The following is a 19,273-nucleotide window of genomic DNA, read 5'->3' on the forward strand; positions in this document are numbered from 1 at the left end:
CCCTGAATGTACCACATGGCCGATTGACCTTAGATTATGATTGGACAATGTCCTTGATGACTGGTGGTATCCTTTGACCTGATTAAGGACTACTTCCTTTAGACTTTGACACGGTCATTTGGTACCTTCAGCATCTTTGCTGCACAAGCTGCTGGCACTTGTAGGTGTGACAGAACACTGTGCCACAGAAGTATGTCCACTCCCTTGACTGATGGCAACTGTGACAAGCTACCTGGCTTTATGTCTGCACTATGAGGTAAGGTAAAACAAACATACTATGAGGTTCTCAAGTTCTTAATGATACTGCATGTGCTAAAAAATAGTATGACAAAAAAGCACAAAGTGAGTGAGTGCTAAGAAGGCAAGCTAAGAGCCCTTATGCACCCAGTAAGGTGCATGCTTCTCATTGAATGCAAAGTGGCCTGGCAGCAGGATTGCAGTGAGAGGTGTTGATGATTTGCAAAGCGCAGAATTGAAATGGTGAAGTGTATTATAAATGAGTCAGAGATGTGCCATAATGGTGGCAGGAGGCTGTGGTGTGCTGTGAAATGCTGGGGAATGTTAACCAACTTGGACACCCAGCGGAGCAGGTGGCAAACTCGACCTGCCAGGTAACCAGTCAGACTTTTATGTTACAAATTGTAGCCATCTAGGTTTTCTCTGTGGCACAGGAGAATAGGAAATTGTATATAAATAAGACGAGATCAAGTAATAATGAGATGCCAATACTTGTCAGTACCGCTCAACATTGAAACTTTGTTGTGAAAAAAAAAGTCTGATTTTCCACTCATCGAGAATCTGATTTCATCATAATTTCCCAACCGACTCACCATTGACAATGTCATTGAAGGTTGGGAAAATTACGCCCTATGTGTGCGGTATACAAACTATGCAACTGGCAGAAAAGAAGGTCAAGGCTGTATTTCCCTCATTTGCAAAATAATTTGTGTGTCTGTGCTTACAATGCATTCATGGTATTAAACCCTGGAACATGTTGGATAGATTTCACTTCTTCCTGAGGGTTCCATGTATGTACATGGGGTCTCCCAGTGATTCTTCTTGTGCCTAATGTAGATGATATAAGGATTTGCTTTGATATATCTGTGAGAGTTTTCATGCCATACTTTGTTGGGATGTTTGAAGGTGAAAGTAACAAAATTTATGTAAAAATTGGAATAGACTGTGGGAATGAGCACTATTGGTTTGTTGGGAATTTCACTGAATTTCTAAAATACTGATGTTGGTATTAGATATAGGAAGAAAAGTTGTTGGGGAATGACCAGTTTTAATTTTGATTTAGATTTAGATTCCCTACAGTATGGAACCAGGCCCCTTCGGCCCAACAAGTCCACACTGACCCACCGAAGAGTAACCCACCCAGACCCAACCCCCTAACCTGTATTTACCCCTGACTAATGCACCTAACACCATGGGCAATTTAGCAGGGACAATATTTCTATTAAAGTTTCTTTGTAATACATGGGTCCCAGACTGCAGAGCTCTGCTCTTGTATTTTCAGCATACATTTTAAAATTCACTAATCTTTGAAGATGTGAACAACTTGTTAATTTCAGTCAATGATACATTCCAATTTGCTGCATGGCCAGGCACAAATCCACCTTAAAAGGTCAATGCTCCCAACTATATGTGGAAAAAGACAAAGTACAATTTCTTAATTACCATTCATATTAAATTCAGTGAATATACTCACCTTGTGCCATATGGAAAAATAGTAAATCAATTGCTGATCTTGTGCATCAAATTCAAAACTACTATATCCAGCTCGCACATTGTGATAACATTCCCTTAGGGTGGCAGAAGCCAGCAGTACTGACTTTGCTAGAGTTTTGTGTCTTGACAAATATGAATAAACTCACATCTCTTTGAAGATTCATGTAACTTTACTGGCCTTTACATCAGCTGACGGACCCAAACGGCAGCTCAGAGTGGCTCACAATGGTCAGAACTTCATTCACATGTAGTCTTGAGTGAGACATTGCAGTAGAAATTCCAGTAGCTCCACATCCTTAGCAATATTTATGTTGTGAAGGCCATATAGCACAATTGTCCATTAGATCAGGCACCTTGCTGGGTTCCCTCAGAATTATTTCAGATGTTTGATGGCCAAAGTATCTTGACCATCATCATCAAGAAATAACCTAATTTTAGGTTGTGGAACCACTAATCCATATAAAAAAAACTGTTGGGAGACTATTCCTAGCTTGTTTCAATGGCAGATTGCTAAGGAAAAGTGGATAGAACAGAGCACAAAGGAAGATGGTTATGATTGTTGGAGGTCAATCATCTCAGCTACAGGACATCACTCAGGGTATATGTTTTCTAATCAAGCTGCTCAGCAATGTTTTGACACAGCTCTCTAAGAGGTGGGACTTGAACCCTGGCCTCCTGCTTGAAAGGCAGGGATACTATCCACAAGCATCAACTCCCTCCACTACTGATGCTCAGTAGCAGCAGTGTGTACTATCTGCAAAATGCACTACAGAAATTCACCAAAGATCCTTAGACAGCATCTTCCAACCCATGACCACTTCCATCTAGAAGGACAAGGGCAGCAGATACATGAACACTACTATCTGCAAATTCCCCTCCAAGCTACTCACCATCCTAAACTGGAAATATATCATCAATCCTTCACTCTCGTTGAGTCAAATTCCTGGAACTCCCTCCCTAATAGCATTGTGGATCACGACACAGCACATGGACTGCAGAGTTTCAAGAGGCAGCTCACCATCACCTTCTCGAGATCAATCATGGACAAGCAATAAATGTTGGCCAGCCAGCAAAGCCCATGTCTTGGGAGTGAATAAAAAGAAAACACTACCACACACGACTCCATGCTGAAGGAACACTGCAAATGCACCAATGAAATGTGTTCCTCAGTGTAGATATCATATAATCAACCTGTTCAGAGATGTTATTACTGCTAGCCTTGAAGGAGAGGCACTACCACTGCACCAAGTACACCACATGAAACTTCAGGTGTTCAAAATGAGGGCTCACTAAGACCTTCACAATAGATTTTGGCCTAAATAGCAACTCCCACATCTTGCGAATGGAACATGGCAGAGAATAAATCCTGTTTCATTTTACTGATTTGTAATACTAACGACAGGAGAGAAATGTAAATAAATACTTTTGTGGACAGGATGATGTTTAGCTCTGTGGTTCTGTAGTATAGTGTTACACCTGTTTAATTAGGCATCTTTAGTTTTATTTATTCATAGGATGAGGGCATCCCTGGCTAGTCCAGCATTTATTGCCCATTTCTAATTGCACAGAGGACATTTAAGAGTCAACCACATTGCAGTGGGTCTGGAATCACAGATAGGCCAAACCAGGTAAGGATAACAATTTCCTTCCCTAAAGGACATTAGTGAAACAGATGGTTTTTATCTGACAATCAACAATGTTTCATGATCATCAGTACACTCTTAATTCCAGATTTTTAAAAACTGAATTCAAATTTCAGCATCTGACATGGTGGGATTTGAGCCAGAACCTTACATGGGTCTTTAGATTAACAGTATAGTGAAAATACCAGTAGGCATCACCTTGCCTTAAATGTTTTTCCAGAATGTTTTCTTAAAGTTTCATAATTGTGCTTTAACAGTATTGTTACTTTTGCAAGATTAGATTGGAAGCTAATACAAAAGCGACAGGTTGTATTAGGTATTCAATGTTTACATTGGAGAATTACAGCGCGGCTTTAAACATCCTTATATGCCCTTGTATTTAAGGTACTTGTAGAAAGTTTTCTGCCATGCTGATTTGAGATTAGTGATGTCATTTTGGAGCACAGCCCTCCAGCTGGCACCATTTCAAGTGCAGCAGCAGCAAAACCCCCTCAGCACAAATCAAAGGGATCATCAACAACTTAGAACTCTGTTACTGATGGATTTATTTCTGCCTGTTGTTATGATTGTATAAATGTTAGGTGCTTTTTACAGTTGTTTCAAGTTATGTAAAATCCACAGGGAGTGATGTAGCAGGTGGTAAAGGACTTCTTGCTGATTTCAAGGCTTCTGCACAAAACAGTCACTCTGAGACATGAGTGCGCAAATAGACATTCCCCTTGGAATAAAGCGCAACTAATGCAAATGATCTATGCAGAGTAGGATATGTTGCTGGAAAAGGAAGAAGGTGAAAGACTCTCAGTTGGAGACCATATCTACTCGGGATGTTCAGGGAGAAATAGACTGAAATTTAGGGACCCCACCAGGAGAGTGGGGATAGGCAAAGTATAAAATGAGTTGCATTGCCGTGGGTGGTGTTCCCAATACTTGCTTTCCTGACTCCATCCCACTGCAATTTTACCCATACTGAGGGAATTGTTGAGAGGCCTGTCTGTCTTGACCCTTAAGTGATTAAATTACATTTAAGGGTTTTTTTCTCTCTATCGCTGGAATTATCTGCTCTGGCTTGTAATGGACAAAGGAGAACTCTCCCTTTAGATGTCCTGTAGGCGCATCTGAGTCTTTCCTGCCCTGTTTCCCTTTCCACCCTCAAGATTAGCACCTGTAAGTCTCCACTTCACAGCCATTTCCAGTGCTGATGTGTGGTTAAGGTCCCAGCAATGATCACTGCTCCCAGTGGCACTCCTTGGACTGGAAAGCTGCCAACCATTTGATTGGGCTCATGTGAAGTGCTGACCAGTTTGTACCATTTCTGTAAGAATGTCTTATCTGAACTGTGTCACTTGCTCTGACCACATGTTCTCTCTCAGTCCAAAGACAGGACTTCATTGCTCATGGACAATGAACTTTCATGCACCTAGCTCCTCCAAGTTGGAGCTGGAGTTATTTGTAACATTTTGTTGTTCACTTGTATAAGAGAGTTCATTGACATTTTCCATCTTTTAGAGTTAGATGCATTTTGTTCTTGCTTGCAAGAGAGAAGAAGATATGTTGACAAGTCAGCTAGTATGGCTGACTTTTCCATGTTTCAGGATGCCATTAACTGCATGGAAGTCATTTTAAAGGCAAAACATTCAACTCTGTCCTATGCCTGACATCTAGCTGATGTGTAATGCTAGGCAGAAAATCAAGTAAGTCAATGCCAGTATTCTAGCAGTCAGAATGAATCCATTCTGCAGTTCACTGTTCCAGCTGCATTTGAGTCATCAGAACAAAGTAAAGGATGAACACTAAATGGCAAGCGCTAACTATCTACACACTTACAGCATTGAAATAATGTAAACTACTTTCACACAAAATGTGATAGAGCAAACCCCCAGTAGCATGATAAAACACTGTCTCCACTTTTTCTACTGAACTGCAGGAGCCCTGCCACACTCGGCAAAGTGGGTATCAAAATTCCTCACAATCTATTGCTTATTCTACACTTTACCATAATACTTGCCACTAGCTCCTGAGAAACAGGACCTTAAGAAAGAGATGGAGAGAAGGAAAGAAGGAAGGAGACAACGTAATCAGCAACTGCCAGTGGCTCAGAGTGGCACGGTGGTTCAGTGGTTAGCGCTGCTGCCTCACAGCGCCAGGGACCTGAGTTCAATTCCCACCCTCGGTTGACTGTCTGTGTGGAGTTTGCACATCCTGCGTGTCTGCATGTGTTTCCTCACGGTCCATAGATGTGTAGCTTAGGTCGATTAGCCATTATACTGCAGGGTTACAGGGATAAGGTTGGGGTCTGGGGTAGATGCTGTTCAGTATGGTCTTGATAGTCAAATAGCCTGTTTCCACACTAGGGATCCTGTGAACTTTCCGTGTAGAAAGTGTCATAGCACGAAAGCAGTCTCAAGAACCCCAATTCATCTTGCACAGCATCCCTCCCTTTCTTACTAATTATCACGCTATCGGTTTGGCTGCAATGCAAAAAAGTAAACATTGTAAATTAGCAGTTTAATTTAATCAGTATATATTGCATACAAATTTCAACTGATCATTCCTGCATTTTCATAGTGACATCTTTTATGCCTATTCAACTGTCTCTGCACAGTACTCCCCCAGTAGGCACAGCATTGATGGCAGAAAGTTGCTGTCTTTCAGTGGAGAAGACGGCTTAATTATGGCATAGGTCTGCGCTGGCTGGATGATACAAACAGAAGGGTCCGAGTGAAATGGCAGGGAGTGAGGATGGTTGTTGTGATCCTTGGATAGTGAAAAGGTTTTGAGCTCTGTAGACCCACCACCAGAGAGCTGCACCTTAGTAATCTTATTAATGTGCTGGAGGGTAGATGCTGACTGCTGTATCATTCTGCAAGTCCCTGCAATCCACAGCCATGAAAGCAGCAGCAACAGCAACAGCAGAACCTATTCATGGAGTGAAAACAACAGATGCTGGAGATCACAGCAGGTCAGTCTGACCCAATGTGATCTCCAGCATTTGTCATTTTCAGTACAGATTCTAGCATCTGCAGCAATTTGTTCCTATTCATGGGGTCTCTATTAGTTGAACTTGTATCTACAATATCCTTACCCTTGCTATGATTGTAGCCAATGTGTGCATATTGTTTCAGTATACATAAAATCCCCCTCTACTCTGCAAGATAAATGCATTGTTAGCACATGAACTGATGCTGACGAGTGCAAAATCAAGTGATGGTGCCATATCTTCATTAACTCTGTCATCTTAGCATTCCTCCATTGATTGATCAGGTTGTACCTTTTATTTACCTAAAAAGGAAAGGACACAAGGATAAGGATAACAGTGGAAGTAACGTAACAGTTTCATGCTTACATCATCTACACTTTGTGAATCAGAAGAGATTATGTGCTGCGGAGAAGTTGGATGTGGGAAGGAAACCAAGGTACAAGGGCATAATAATCTTTGATAGTTTTATCCTCAGTGGCCAAGGCTTCAGCAATGAACATTCCAATAATGGCCAGCATCGTTTCCTACATGAAGGTCAGTTCATTCAGGTGCACATCTCCACACTGGTTAGTTATTGATCCCTCCAGTGTGCACCACCCTGTCCTGCAAAATATATTATACAACACTGATTGTCATGCTTTCCTTAATGAAAGTGTGACAATCAGTGCTGTATGATCTATTTTGTTCATGCTGCTGTCATGGTTAAATAGCTGGATTGTGTGTGAGCTGTATGATGAGTAGGGCTTGCAGCAGCAGTCTTGCTGTGATGGCACAGTGGAATACATAATGTTAGGAATGAGCCCCAATGGATAGATTGTTGATAGGTGAATGATGATGTGGTAGTCGTTTGAGTTATTGTCTGAGGCAAGTGGTACAGCTGATGGGATGTGGCATTTGAAGATACATTCACTGACCTTGACCACATGTGAGGTATTTGAACTTCTTTTAACATTATATCCTTGGGGTTTGACTCCTGGAATTGAACTCCATGGCTACCTGGTCCCACTATTTTCTGAGAATTTGTCTGGAAGGCCTAGAAAGATACTAGATGAAGTGCAGTACTTAAGTCATAGAGGTACAAAAGCACGGAGCATAAGCTAAATATGGTATGTTGGTGTAGTGGTAGTGGTAGTGGACTGTAATCCAGAAGATAGGGCTAATAATTCAGATAACATGAGTTCAAGCCCCATTCTGGTGACTTGAGAATTTGAATAATATATGTTATTTGGTCTCAGAATGCACTGGCTGAAGCGTGCATCTTGGTGAGCTGCCAGTTTGAACTACTGCAAAGGCTGTGGTCTGGTTTGCTAGGTCTTTAAGGAGGACAGTTAAAATTTGCTTTGGATTTGAAGTCATGTGTGTGCCAGACCACGTAGGGACAGCAATTTTCCTTCTCTCATGAGAAATAGAGGACATTAGTAATCCAATAGTTTCATTTTCACTGTGGTTGCAGTGTTGGGGAGGGACGTGGTGTTGTGCTCTCAAAGTGACACTGACAGGCAGCATGGAAAAGGGCAGTGGCTAACAGCTCATGGAGGTGGTCTGAGGCCTGGCGGATGAACAGTTTCTGTTGCAGACTTCAGGAGTTGATATATTATACCAGAAGCCACAACTTGGAAGGCTGATTATTGGGTGTGGGCTAAAATCTGACAGTTGGAACTGTTGAACCAAAATGCCACCAATCAAGTAAGGTACTTTTCCACAGTAAACACTGTTAAAATGAATCTCATGATGCTGAATGAGATTTTCAGTCACAATAACTTATCAATGTCAACAATCAGCAGAACAATAAATGGGGAAACATTAAACACAGACTCCTTGTATCCTTATAACATTGTCTTGAGGTATGTACACTAACTCAATATTGCCATTCTATCTTTTCTTTTTTGTGATATGGCAATTTAACTGAATTAGTGGTGCGATTGTATGAAATCCATTAAACAGCCAGCCAATATTGCAACTGGTTCAGTTTCTTATTTTATGCCCAGTTAACTATAGTTAATGCTGATTTCAGAATTGGGCTGCCTGTCTTCCAAAGTTCTTCCATATTTTCATTTTGGTACAATTTGTATTTTTTTGAAAAAATTAAAGTTGACCTTAAATAAAGCAAAATTCAATTATGAATGCATTCAATTATATTTCCTGCACTCATAATTCTGCAAACTTAAGACATGAAAATATTCTTCATTTGCATATATTGATGGTGAAGAAGGTGTTTGGTATGCTTTCCTTTATTGGTCAAAGTATTGGATACAGGAGTTGGGACGTCATGTTGCGGCTGTACAGGACATTGGTTAGGTCACTGTTGGAATATTGCATGCAATTCTGGTGTCCTTCCTATTGGAAAGATGTTGTGAAACTTGGAAGGATTCAGAAAAGATTTACAAGGATGTTGCCAGGGTTGGAGGATCTGAGCTACAGGGTGGGGCTGAACAGGCTGGGGCTGTTTTCCCTGGAGTGTCGAAGGCTGAGGGGTGACCTTATAGAGGTTTACAAAATTATGAGGGACATGGATAGGATAAATAGACAAAGTCTTTTCCCTGGAGTCGGGGAGTCTAGAACTAGAGGGCATAGGTTTAGGTGAGAGGGGAAAGATATAAAAGAGACCGAAGGGGCAACTTTTTCACACAGAGGGTGGTACAACTGCAACATTTAAGAGGCATTTGGATGGGTATATGAATAGGAAGGGTTTGGAGGGATATTGGCCGGGTGTTGGCAGGAGGGACTAGATTGGGTTGGGATATCTGGTCAGCATGGACGGATTGGACCGAAGGGTCTGTTTCCATGCTGTACATCTCTGTGACTCTATGCAGCTGAAGCAGAAAAAACATGTCAGTAATACTAGGCTATTTAACTTGCTAAATAAACCCACAAGTCAAAGAAAAAAGTAATTGAGGTTTAGCATATTATAGGTAAATACTGTTATTATTTTTAAATTTTTTTTGAAAGATGACTAGCTATTCATTGATGAAATAATGTGTATTTAAGTTATTAATATTTTTGTATTTTTATTAACAGGAACAGCTTTAACTGTTATAGTGTGTTTGCTTGTTGTCGTCGCAATAATTGGGTTGGTGATATACTTAAAGAAACGGTAGGTTCATACAATTTAATGAGGTCAGTGGAATAGTACTAACCAGAATCCATTAAAAGAATACCAGCATGTCTCTTCCATAGAGACTCTATGCTATTAAAGTAGGGAATGTCAATGCTCAGAGATCACCTTTCAGTACCATGGGTCTGTGCCAATCCTCCTGGGCCATGTTCTCTCCACACTGTCCTATGGGGCAAATCCTAAAACAGGCAATTATTAAACATCTATAATGATGAATAAACATCTTTCTACTCTGTCCCAACAAATTGCTTTAATCCTATCCTCAAAGCACCTCCAATATTATGACAGACATTTTCATATTTCCTATACCAACCATTTTTACTTCCTAAATAAGCAAAATTGACTATAACAAATTTAACCAGTTTTGTCCTGTAGTCTTTTGAATGCTGGGTATTACAGAATCATAGAATACACAAGATGCCCTTTGGCACATACAGTCAACACAGACAGAAATGGCTCTAAATGTACACTAGTTCTACCATTCAGCACTTTGCACATAGCCAAGAATGTTATGAACATTTCAAGTTGCCATTCCAAGTACTTTTACAAATTGAGTAGAATTCTCACAGATACCACTGAAAAGTATTTTCATGTCATTCTGGGTTACAGCCAAACTTGGTTCCCAAAAATAAAAGAATAGTGATAATAGTTTTTCCCACTGTAATCATATTGAATGATGGTCAGAAATTGATTACCAGAAAAAAAGTTAGGTGTATATAATGTAATGGCAATACACATCTTACAGATGTTACTAGAAATTTATTGTTTTAATTAATTGACTTTGTCTCAGCATGAAATGCAAAGCTTAAATCTATGTTGCTATGAATTTATAAATGTACAACTCAAGTCGATAGTACTAACAGATCTTGTGTTCCTTGGGTCCACAATTTTCAAACTGCAAACCAATAAATAAAAAATCTAACAATAATTAAGGATGATATTTCCTAATTTTCAAGGACTGAAATGCCATGGTGCCAGGACTGCAAGTCTTCATGTGATTTATAAGCTACAGTTCAGATATCCCACTTCTAGGCCATCTTAAGTATAAAAATAATGACTGGGGTAAAGTTTGTCCTCAGTGGTGCGGGTTTTCATGGTGTAATTCAACGAAAATTTGTGTAACTCTTCAAACAATAGCAGATTTTTAAGTGCAAATAATATTCAACACAAACTGAGTTTCCACAAGGTCTCGAGGAACCTGCAAAGATTCAACTTATTTTTCATGCAAGTACTCCAAAAGGCACATTTTAAAAGATGTCAAACTGATTACTTCAATATAACTGGTATAATGTATCTAGAACAAAAAAAATGCCAACTCCTAATAATATGACAGCAGTGTTTTGGCATTGACATGCCTGTCTTTAAAATTTGCCTTTAAAAACAACTGTCTTTAAAACAACTTGGTACAGATGAATTTCAATTGTTCTTGCCGGGAATATTTTGTTGTGACAGGAGTATGCTTTCTGTGTATTGAGATTTCACTTAGCTTTCCTTTGACTGAAAATCCAGACAATAAAACATTTCCAATTCCTTCCTCCATCAATCAATTCTATCTTAAATAACATTAAACAATACATGTGACCCAATTAAATGGAAGTTGTAACCTTTGGATTTTTGTATAAGACATTTGAAACCAAAAACTAGGACTGGCCAAAAAATTTAGAAAATTCGTTTGAATTTATTTTCAAGAGTGTGCAGATGTATTAATGAATGTACATTGATTTACCTTGGATAGATTTGAGAATTCTGAGCTGAAGGTGATTTGCTGTTGCCAGTGATTTAAGAAAATATGCAATCGTATTCCCTTGACAAAAATATTAAAAATCCTTCTTGCCTTATTGTAGGAGAGTGTTCTATAGCCGCCTGGAGGAAGACTATACAACTGGATCTTGGAGCAATTACAACAATCCTGTGTTTGAAGATTTATGACAACATTTTTTTAAGTTATTACTTTTACGTACAAGAGGCATCAAGCAACAAATGTACATATCAAGCATTTTCTTGAAAACAATGTTAAATTCTGAATGCTTTTTCATTTTGTTGGAAGCTGGAAAACAAGGTGAAATTAGTCTTGGGTGCTAGCAAAAATTGGTAATTGTAATTCAGCAGCCAATGTGCTTTATTTACCTTGTTGGCTGCTTTGAGTTACTCCCCAGTCCAATTTAGTGCTCTCGTACCCTAGTACTCAATAGCTTTATTTTCACTCATAGAATCTATTTAAGGCTTTTAACTTGACAACATCAACAGTACTTGATCAAGTTATCAAATTACAGTGGCAGATCCTGGTATATAGCAACTGCAACCTGAGCTGGTGTTTTATATGTCAACCTTGCAGACTTGTTTTTGAAAATCTCAGCTTCATTTTCTTTAAACTTGCTTAAGAAAGAAGTTGGCTGCATGGTTAAAATGTACTTTATTTTCTGCTGATATAAATAATGTTAATATTCAAGCTTGACTATAATAACTAGCCCATGTAGTTATTGTTACATACATACAGCAAATTTGACTAACTACAGACTAGCATTAGAAAAGTAGTTTCTGTTCCTAACAGGAATGTTTTGTGTTTTAGTGGTCAACTGATATCATCAAAGATGCAGCTGAAAAGCTAAACACTTTGTCGCCAACCTTGGATGCACAGTATTTACTATAACGTTTATTTAAAGAGAGGGACCTTGATTTTATGTTGACTTGATTTATTACTGATGCATGATTTAACATTGGTCAAGTTACCTTAGATTAGTTAAAAGTATATTTCAAACTACTGCAAAATCTATCTTTGAATACAGCTAAAGTTCTTAAAAAATGAGAATACCTCAACCAAAACAGGTTATTAAACTGTAAAGATAGTCAGGAATCAAGATGTAGACATTTTGATTATATATTTATGCAGAAAAAGGAATCATGATAATGCTTCCTGTCAAACATGCTGGATAATCATAACCTGTCCTTTTTTAGCTTGCCTGTATAATATGAAGAAGGAATACAGGTGGTGTTTTTACTGTGCAGAATGCCAAATATGACATTGTATCTATGATGTCATGATTGGGCTCAATGCTTGCTTCAGAGTTTTAAGGAATATCTAGCCTAGATACAAGTTAGAATGTAGTATAAAATAAAACACATGGTAAATGGTGGTTTCAAGGCTTTTATTCAATAAGCAATTACATGTAATGATATTTATATGTAATCTCTGAATTTGGATGTGGTCACACTATTATCCGTTTTCCTGAGCGTTATTGCTGATAGAATGGATATGATGAGGAACACCATTGGTTACAATAAATTACTTTTTTAAATGACTATTTTGGAACAATTTTGGCATAGGTTCAGATTTTTTTATGTCCTACACTATTCAGCAAAGCATGGAAGAAAAGCAGTCTTCCTTTTTGCTCAAGAATCCAAATTTCTACCTGATCTTAGTTCACCATTGGTGCTTAACATGAACTGGTGAGACAAGAGATCAACAGACAAATTTATTTATTCCCCTACAGCTGATGAAAAAATTAGAACAGAATAAATTTGGCTCCCCCAATGTAAAAAATAAAAATTTGCTCATTGTTTATATATAATCATTTTACATAAAGACTTAGCCTAGCCACCTACAGGCATTTAGACCAAGCCATTTTCCAAGAAGAATATGATTTTAGTTTTGAAAAATGAAAAAAATAGTTGCATATGGTTCTTTGTGAGTAAAATTACGAATCTAATAATAAGGAAATGACTAAACAATATTGCTCATTATTCAATAATGAGAATATTAATTTTTATTTACTAAAAGATGGTTGTTTATTAAAAATATTAATGTAATCTTTCAAAGAGCAGCCTAAAATTCCAAATTTTCTCCAATTTATGGCCTCCAAATGAGACTTGTGTTTGGTGAAGGTTTTTGACTGACTTTGAAAGGAAAAAAAAGTGGGTGTCCTTAAGACCATAAGACACAGGAGTGGAAGTAAGGCCATTCAGCCCATTGAGTCTACTTCATCATTCAATCATGGCTGATGGGCATTTCAATGCTTTATACCGCACTCTCCCCATATCCCTTAATTCCTTGTGAATTCGTTCCCACTAATCTATCTCCCATATTCCAGTGATGGGCAAGGAATCAAGCAGCATGCTTTTCCTTACATCCATGAGGCCCTGAAATGGCCAAATGAAAACCATTTAATGGATTATTCCACTTCTTCAGCTATTTTATCTGTGGTAAAGAAAAGGTGGAGCAAGGCAGGTAGCCTGTCAGATTTTACTGTGTGGGTTGCTTTTAGGACGCAAGGAAGGGGAACCTTTTTGGGGAGGGTTCCCTGTGCTAATCACAGGAACACCCCATCTGAAAGTTGTACCACATTTTAACCCTCCTTGCCAGTTTGTCAAACTTGATACCACAACTCTCTTTTCTCCACCTCACTGCTGTCTGCCAGCTGTCTCTACCCAACATCACAAATTTACCTTTCTCCATGTTTGCACTCTTTCATTACATCTCCTTGGGAACTGCCTGTTTTCCCATCAGTGGCTGCCAAATCATTCTGGCACTGCTGGGACTACAGAAAAGCTGGCCAATCTGGCAGGCACAACGATGGCACTTCCTCCAAAATGAAACTAGAAGACCACTTTGAAACAACTAAGGCTGCTTCCAATGTAATATTGCTTCAGATCAATGGGGTTTCAGGTGATAAGGCTGACAACTAACTTTGCATTTGGTTGGGGGATGAATTTGGAAATGTGGCACACCTAAATATCCAGTGTTAGAAAGGAGCCAAACATGTGAATGATAATCCATCTTCCAACTAATTGTCACTACTGCATGATTATATATCTATTTGTAAGAATGATATATTCTTCTCTAGAAGTGGACACCGAATCCTGCAAAGTGAGTCTTGGACATCATAGGTTTGTCCCTGTTTATTCACTATGCCCAAGGCGGCAGACAGGCTGACATGTCATCTCAGCATGAACCACAACTGGAAAATTTAGAATTCAGTTAAACCCTTGGACAACACATTAGATCCTTCTAATGGTCTGTGAATTCAAAGCCTCTGGAAAAAACACACTGGAAGGACACGATAGGTAATCCCAGCATAACTGACAGTGATTCAAAGTGAACATAGCAAATATTTTGTTTTATTTGTGATAAGAGCTTTGTGAGACATTACTTTCTCAAATCTCCAAGAACAACTTGAAGAGATGTCATCAGAGACAGAATTTTCAATGGAGAGACAGAGAAAAACAATTCAGTTGAAAGACTGGTATACTTAACCATGTTACCAAGGACCACAACCCACAGTGACACAAAAACAAAATGAAGGACCCTCAAACAGCATTCCTCCTAATTTTCTTACTGGCTGGATGGGCCTCCCATGTCAGCAACTTTCCGAATCAGAAGTCAATGCCACTTTCAGAACATTGGAGCAGCTACAGTGCATATAGCCGTACAGCTTAGAGGAAAGATTGCCTTCCACTTTCTCTCAATACCTGTGCTGCTCAGTTCACCTGAGGGAGAAACATTCAACTATTCAATTGCAAAAGCTATAACAGCTGCTGAATGTAGTTTTTAACATCTTCTCCTCAGAAAGCGACATCTTCAAGTAAGCAACAGACATGCAAAGACAGCCGAATGATCCTACTTTCATCCTCTTAAGTAGCTTTCTTTTCTCCTGACCTACTTTTAATCTTTGTATCCCTATATTTTAGCTAAAAATTGTCACTTTTTTTTTATTTAACTTTCGGCAATAGTTGCATAATAAATAACTTTTAACTTGTTTAATACTGAAGTTTTCTCTAATTATTTTTAAATTAGAACACTCAAAACTAAAAGGGGGCTAAATGAGCTACACAAATTTGTAGTTCATGGACCAGTCTGCAAACATGGAGTTGTGATTTAAGGATTGAAATGTTTTCCTCTTTGGGACTATTACTGCGACCTGTATGCTAGGTTAGTGCTGTAGTTTGGAGAACTGAACTGATCAGTTAGGTTTTGCAAAGCTCATTTGAATACTTTTCCTGCACCATAGTACATAAAGCTTTGACTCAAACTGTGAATGGCCAAAGTCAGCTAAGGGCTGCTGGGTGATTGTCAAGCACCTGTAATACTTTCTGCTGTTGGGATAGAAACAGCACGGGACAGGAGGCACAGAGGTATGTTGACAGGGGGCCTTGGTCCTTCAACTTAAAAAAAATTGAGGTCTTCCTTCACTAGCTCTGTTGCAAATGACCAGTATGCAACTAGTGCAGGAATGCTTGAAATAAATACTTGAAGGCAAAATGTTTAAGGCTATGGGAGTTGGGCTGATTAGATTGGTCTTAGATATGGTATAGGATCAATGGGCCAAGTAGCCTTCTGTACTGCATTTTCTGAAAATACATTCTTCCACTCCTGGAACTCTGACTGATGATACATGTACCTTACTTTCTCCTGCTATTGGAACACATTGTCATATCTTCATCATCTTAAAGATCAATTTTACTTTAGAAGGCAGCATGCTATATGAACTAATGGTTTGTTACATACAGTCAATCGGGAAGTAACATCAATAGTGCTAATAAATACTGCAGGGGACAAGATTTGAACTGTTGTCTCTGGGCCAGGAAAATTTTAGATGCAGAGTCTTTCACTAATGGGTTTATTACAGAAAATGATATTCACAAGCAACACATGACAATGCACAGGCTGCGGGAGACTTCCCATCGCTTTTGTTGAACTTAATCAAGGGTAATTAGCTTTTGGTTCATCCCAAAATTGTAATAATTTTGCTTTTAATTTTCAGTTGAAAAGCCATTAGATTATATTGTGGGTTTTGTGAACTTTAGACTTAGGTTAGTTTAGCTATTATGAACTCATAATTTCCCTGATTTGTCATCAGTGGGTGAAAGTTCTATAATGGGACTCAGGACAAACTAAAAGCTGGCATTCCTCCCTTGCATGCATAGAAAAGATATAAACATGTTGGCCCTATTCTTTGGTCAGCCATGAAGGAATGGTGCTTGCCATTCACCTTGTTGACAGCTGCCCATAAGGTTTTCTCAGACTTTTGAACAGAGACTTGCATTACTCTAGCACCTGTTCCAGAATGACATCCTCTGCAGGGGATTTCTGGGTTGTGAAAGCAGGGCATGCAATGGTGAGGCTTTTCAACCAATGAGATTGAGTAATTGTTATGAAGGTACATAAACAGAATTCTCACTGACCTGACCTGCAGACAGTGGGTTAATCAGAAAATCAGAGAAGACCTAGTATAGGGATATGTCTCATGATATTGAGGTTAAATTCCACAGTGTGTTAGTCATGTCAGTGATCAGTTCCCTGCCCAGAGGCCAACTAGATTAACAAACATCTCCTAGGGGCAAGTATGTATGTTTTGCAGACAAAGAGAGACATCAAAGAGAGACAATCAGGCTGAACATGATCCTCAGAGTAAAGGAACACACTGTGATTGCAATATCTGGTTGAGTCAGCCCTTCTGAAACAATGGAGTATCGGCAACACCTCAAAAAATAGCATTCTTGTTATGATTAGAATACTCCATGTTAATGTTTGCCAGCTATATTTCTTACAGATTAGAAGTCCTTGTACATATTCATGTTAGATCATATTGTTTTTTTTAAACCAAAAAGCATATGATAAAAATGCATGCTCATAGATTCTATACACTCATGTAAACACATGATTACATAAGTCATTGTCATCACGGCAAGTGATGCAGTATGTAACATGATGCAGCAGCCATCATAATCTGCACACAGTGTTAGATAAAGCAATGGTAAGAAAAGGCCTCCATTAAAGGTCGTGCTCTACCTCTACATCTGCCTTCAGTCTTATCAGTATCTAAAAGAGGTAACAAGCAAGGAGGTTTGATTACAGGTATGGCAATTAGGTAAAATACAATTGAGTGAGGATGTGGGCGATCAATAACTGCAATCAGTATGGGCCAACAAGTAGGGCAAGCTGTTGATCACAACAATATTTTCATGAGAGGGAAAAGCTGTGGGTAGGGAAGTATCTGAAGGCCTTAATGGGTGCTTTAGAAGGGGCTTCCAGGTCTGATTTGATGCCAGGGTGGTTAAGTGGAGGAAATAAGATCTTTGGAGGGGAAAAATTGTTGGGGCTAGGATTAATGAATCTTCATCACACTGCTGGATCTGGGGGTAAACATGAAAGCACTTAACTTCTTTATCCTGCCTATCTTCCTCACTTTGAGGAAGCGTCTGTGGCTTCGGAAATCTGGCCACAGTAGTGAAAATCCAAAATCTGCATGGCAATACTGCCATTCTGTGAAAAAGTTACACAAGTGCACTTAAAATGAATTTTCACTGTTGTTCCAGCACTGTCATACTAAAAGGGGACTTATCACCCTACTTTAGGTGACAGGCCATTTTAATTTGTGAGAAAGACCTGTGCAGACCTGGTTACAAATCTGACAGAAACCTGCATGGAACAAGTGCTGCATGGGCTGGGGTCAGTTTTACCAGTTTACAAAATAACAGGTGCAAAAATGTTCACTAAAAACTTATTTCTGTGGAAGTCCAAGAGCAGGAATACTGTTTTGACCATCACAAGATAATGTGGGATGTTGATGGCTTGCCCTTTTCTCCATTCACATACGAGCACTATATTAAGCTGTTCCCTTCACTTCCTCCCATTTGACAATGTTGGCCTATAAATTGCCTGATAATGAGACAATCCAGAGTTGGTAAACTGAATGTGACTCGGAGAAAGTCAGGATTGCAGATGCTGGAAATCAGAGTCGAGAGTGTGGTGCTGGAAAAACACAGCTGGTCAGGCAGCATCCGAGAAGCAGGAGAATTGATGTCTCAGGCATAAGCCCTTCATCAGGAATGAGGCTTGTGAGCCTTGTGGGTGGAGAGATAAATGGGAGAGGGGGTGGGGCTGGGGTCAAGGTAGTTGAGAGTGCAATAGGTAGATGAAGGTGAGGGTTATAGTGATAGTTTGGAGACGATGGTGGAGCGGATAGGTGGGAAAGAAGATGGACAGGTCATGAGGGTCGTGCCAAATTGGAAGTTTGGAACTGGGATAAGGTGGGGTAAGGGGAAATGAGGAAACTAGTGAAATCCACTTTGATGCCATGAGGTTGGAGGGTCCCAGGATGGAAGATGAGGTGTTCTTCCACCAGGTGTCAGGTCATTAGGGTGTAGCGATGGAGGAGGCACAGGACCTGCGTGTCCTTGGCACAGTACGAGGGGAAATTGAAGTGTTTGGCCATGGGGTGGTGGGGCTGGTTGGTGCAGAGGACACTCCCCCTCCCATTCCACCAAGGACATGCAGGTCCTGGGCCTCCTCCATCACCACACCCTAACCACCTGACACCAGGAGGAAGAACGCCACAACATAACGGCCCGATGCCTGGAGGAAGAACGCTTCATCTTCCTCCTTGGAACCCTCCAACCACATCAATGTGGATTTCACTAGTTTCCTCATTTCCCCTCCCCCATCTTATCCCAGATCCAATCTTCCAGCACCGCCCTCATGACCTGTAGTAACTGTCCATCTTCCTTCTCACCTATCCACTCCACCCTACCCCCCCCAACCTATCCTATTACCCCCATCTTCATTTACCTATCCCACTCTCATCTACCTGCCCATTTACCTCACTACCCCTTGGCTCAGAAGCCTCATTCCTGATGAAGGGCTTTTGCCTGAAATGTCAATTCTCCTGCTCTATGGATGCTGCCTGACCTGCTGTGCATTTCCAGCACCACACACTCGAAACAACGTGACACCTATTTAGTGCTCCTTCAGGCGTTAAAATGACAAATGAGGAGTAAGTATGCATCTTTTGTTTTGTCCAGTGTCTACTA

At 39.7% G+C, this 19,273-nt stretch overlaps 1 protein-coding gene across 1 annotated transcript in view; it reads left to right on the forward strand.

The window, feature by feature from the left end:
• Nucleotides 1-15,224, forward strand: part of LOC122556658 (uncharacterized) — a 32,634-nt gene extending 17,410 nt beyond the window's left edge. Inside the window, exons 3-4 of the mRNA XM_043703654.2 lie at nucleotides 9,370-9,445; nucleotides 11,311-15,224. Of these exons, the coding sequence (XP_043559589.1) occupies nucleotides 9,370-9,445; nucleotides 11,311-11,395 (161 nt within the window). The 3' untranslated portion in view covers nucleotides 11,396-15,224. The remainder of the gene's footprint in view (nucleotides 1-9,369; nucleotides 9,446-11,310) is intronic.
• Nucleotides 15,225-19,273: the final 4,049 nt, after the last annotated feature.

This window comes from Chiloscyllium plagiosum, unplaced genomic scaffold (assembly GCF_037043375.1).
Source record: "Chiloscyllium plagiosum isolate Xiang-an unplaced genomic scaffold, Cpla_swu_hap1 HiC_scaffold_16, whole genome shotgun sequence".
NCBI classification, from domain to species: Eukaryota; Metazoa; Chordata; class Chondrichthyes; order Orectolobiformes; family Hemiscylliidae; genus Chiloscyllium; species Chiloscyllium plagiosum.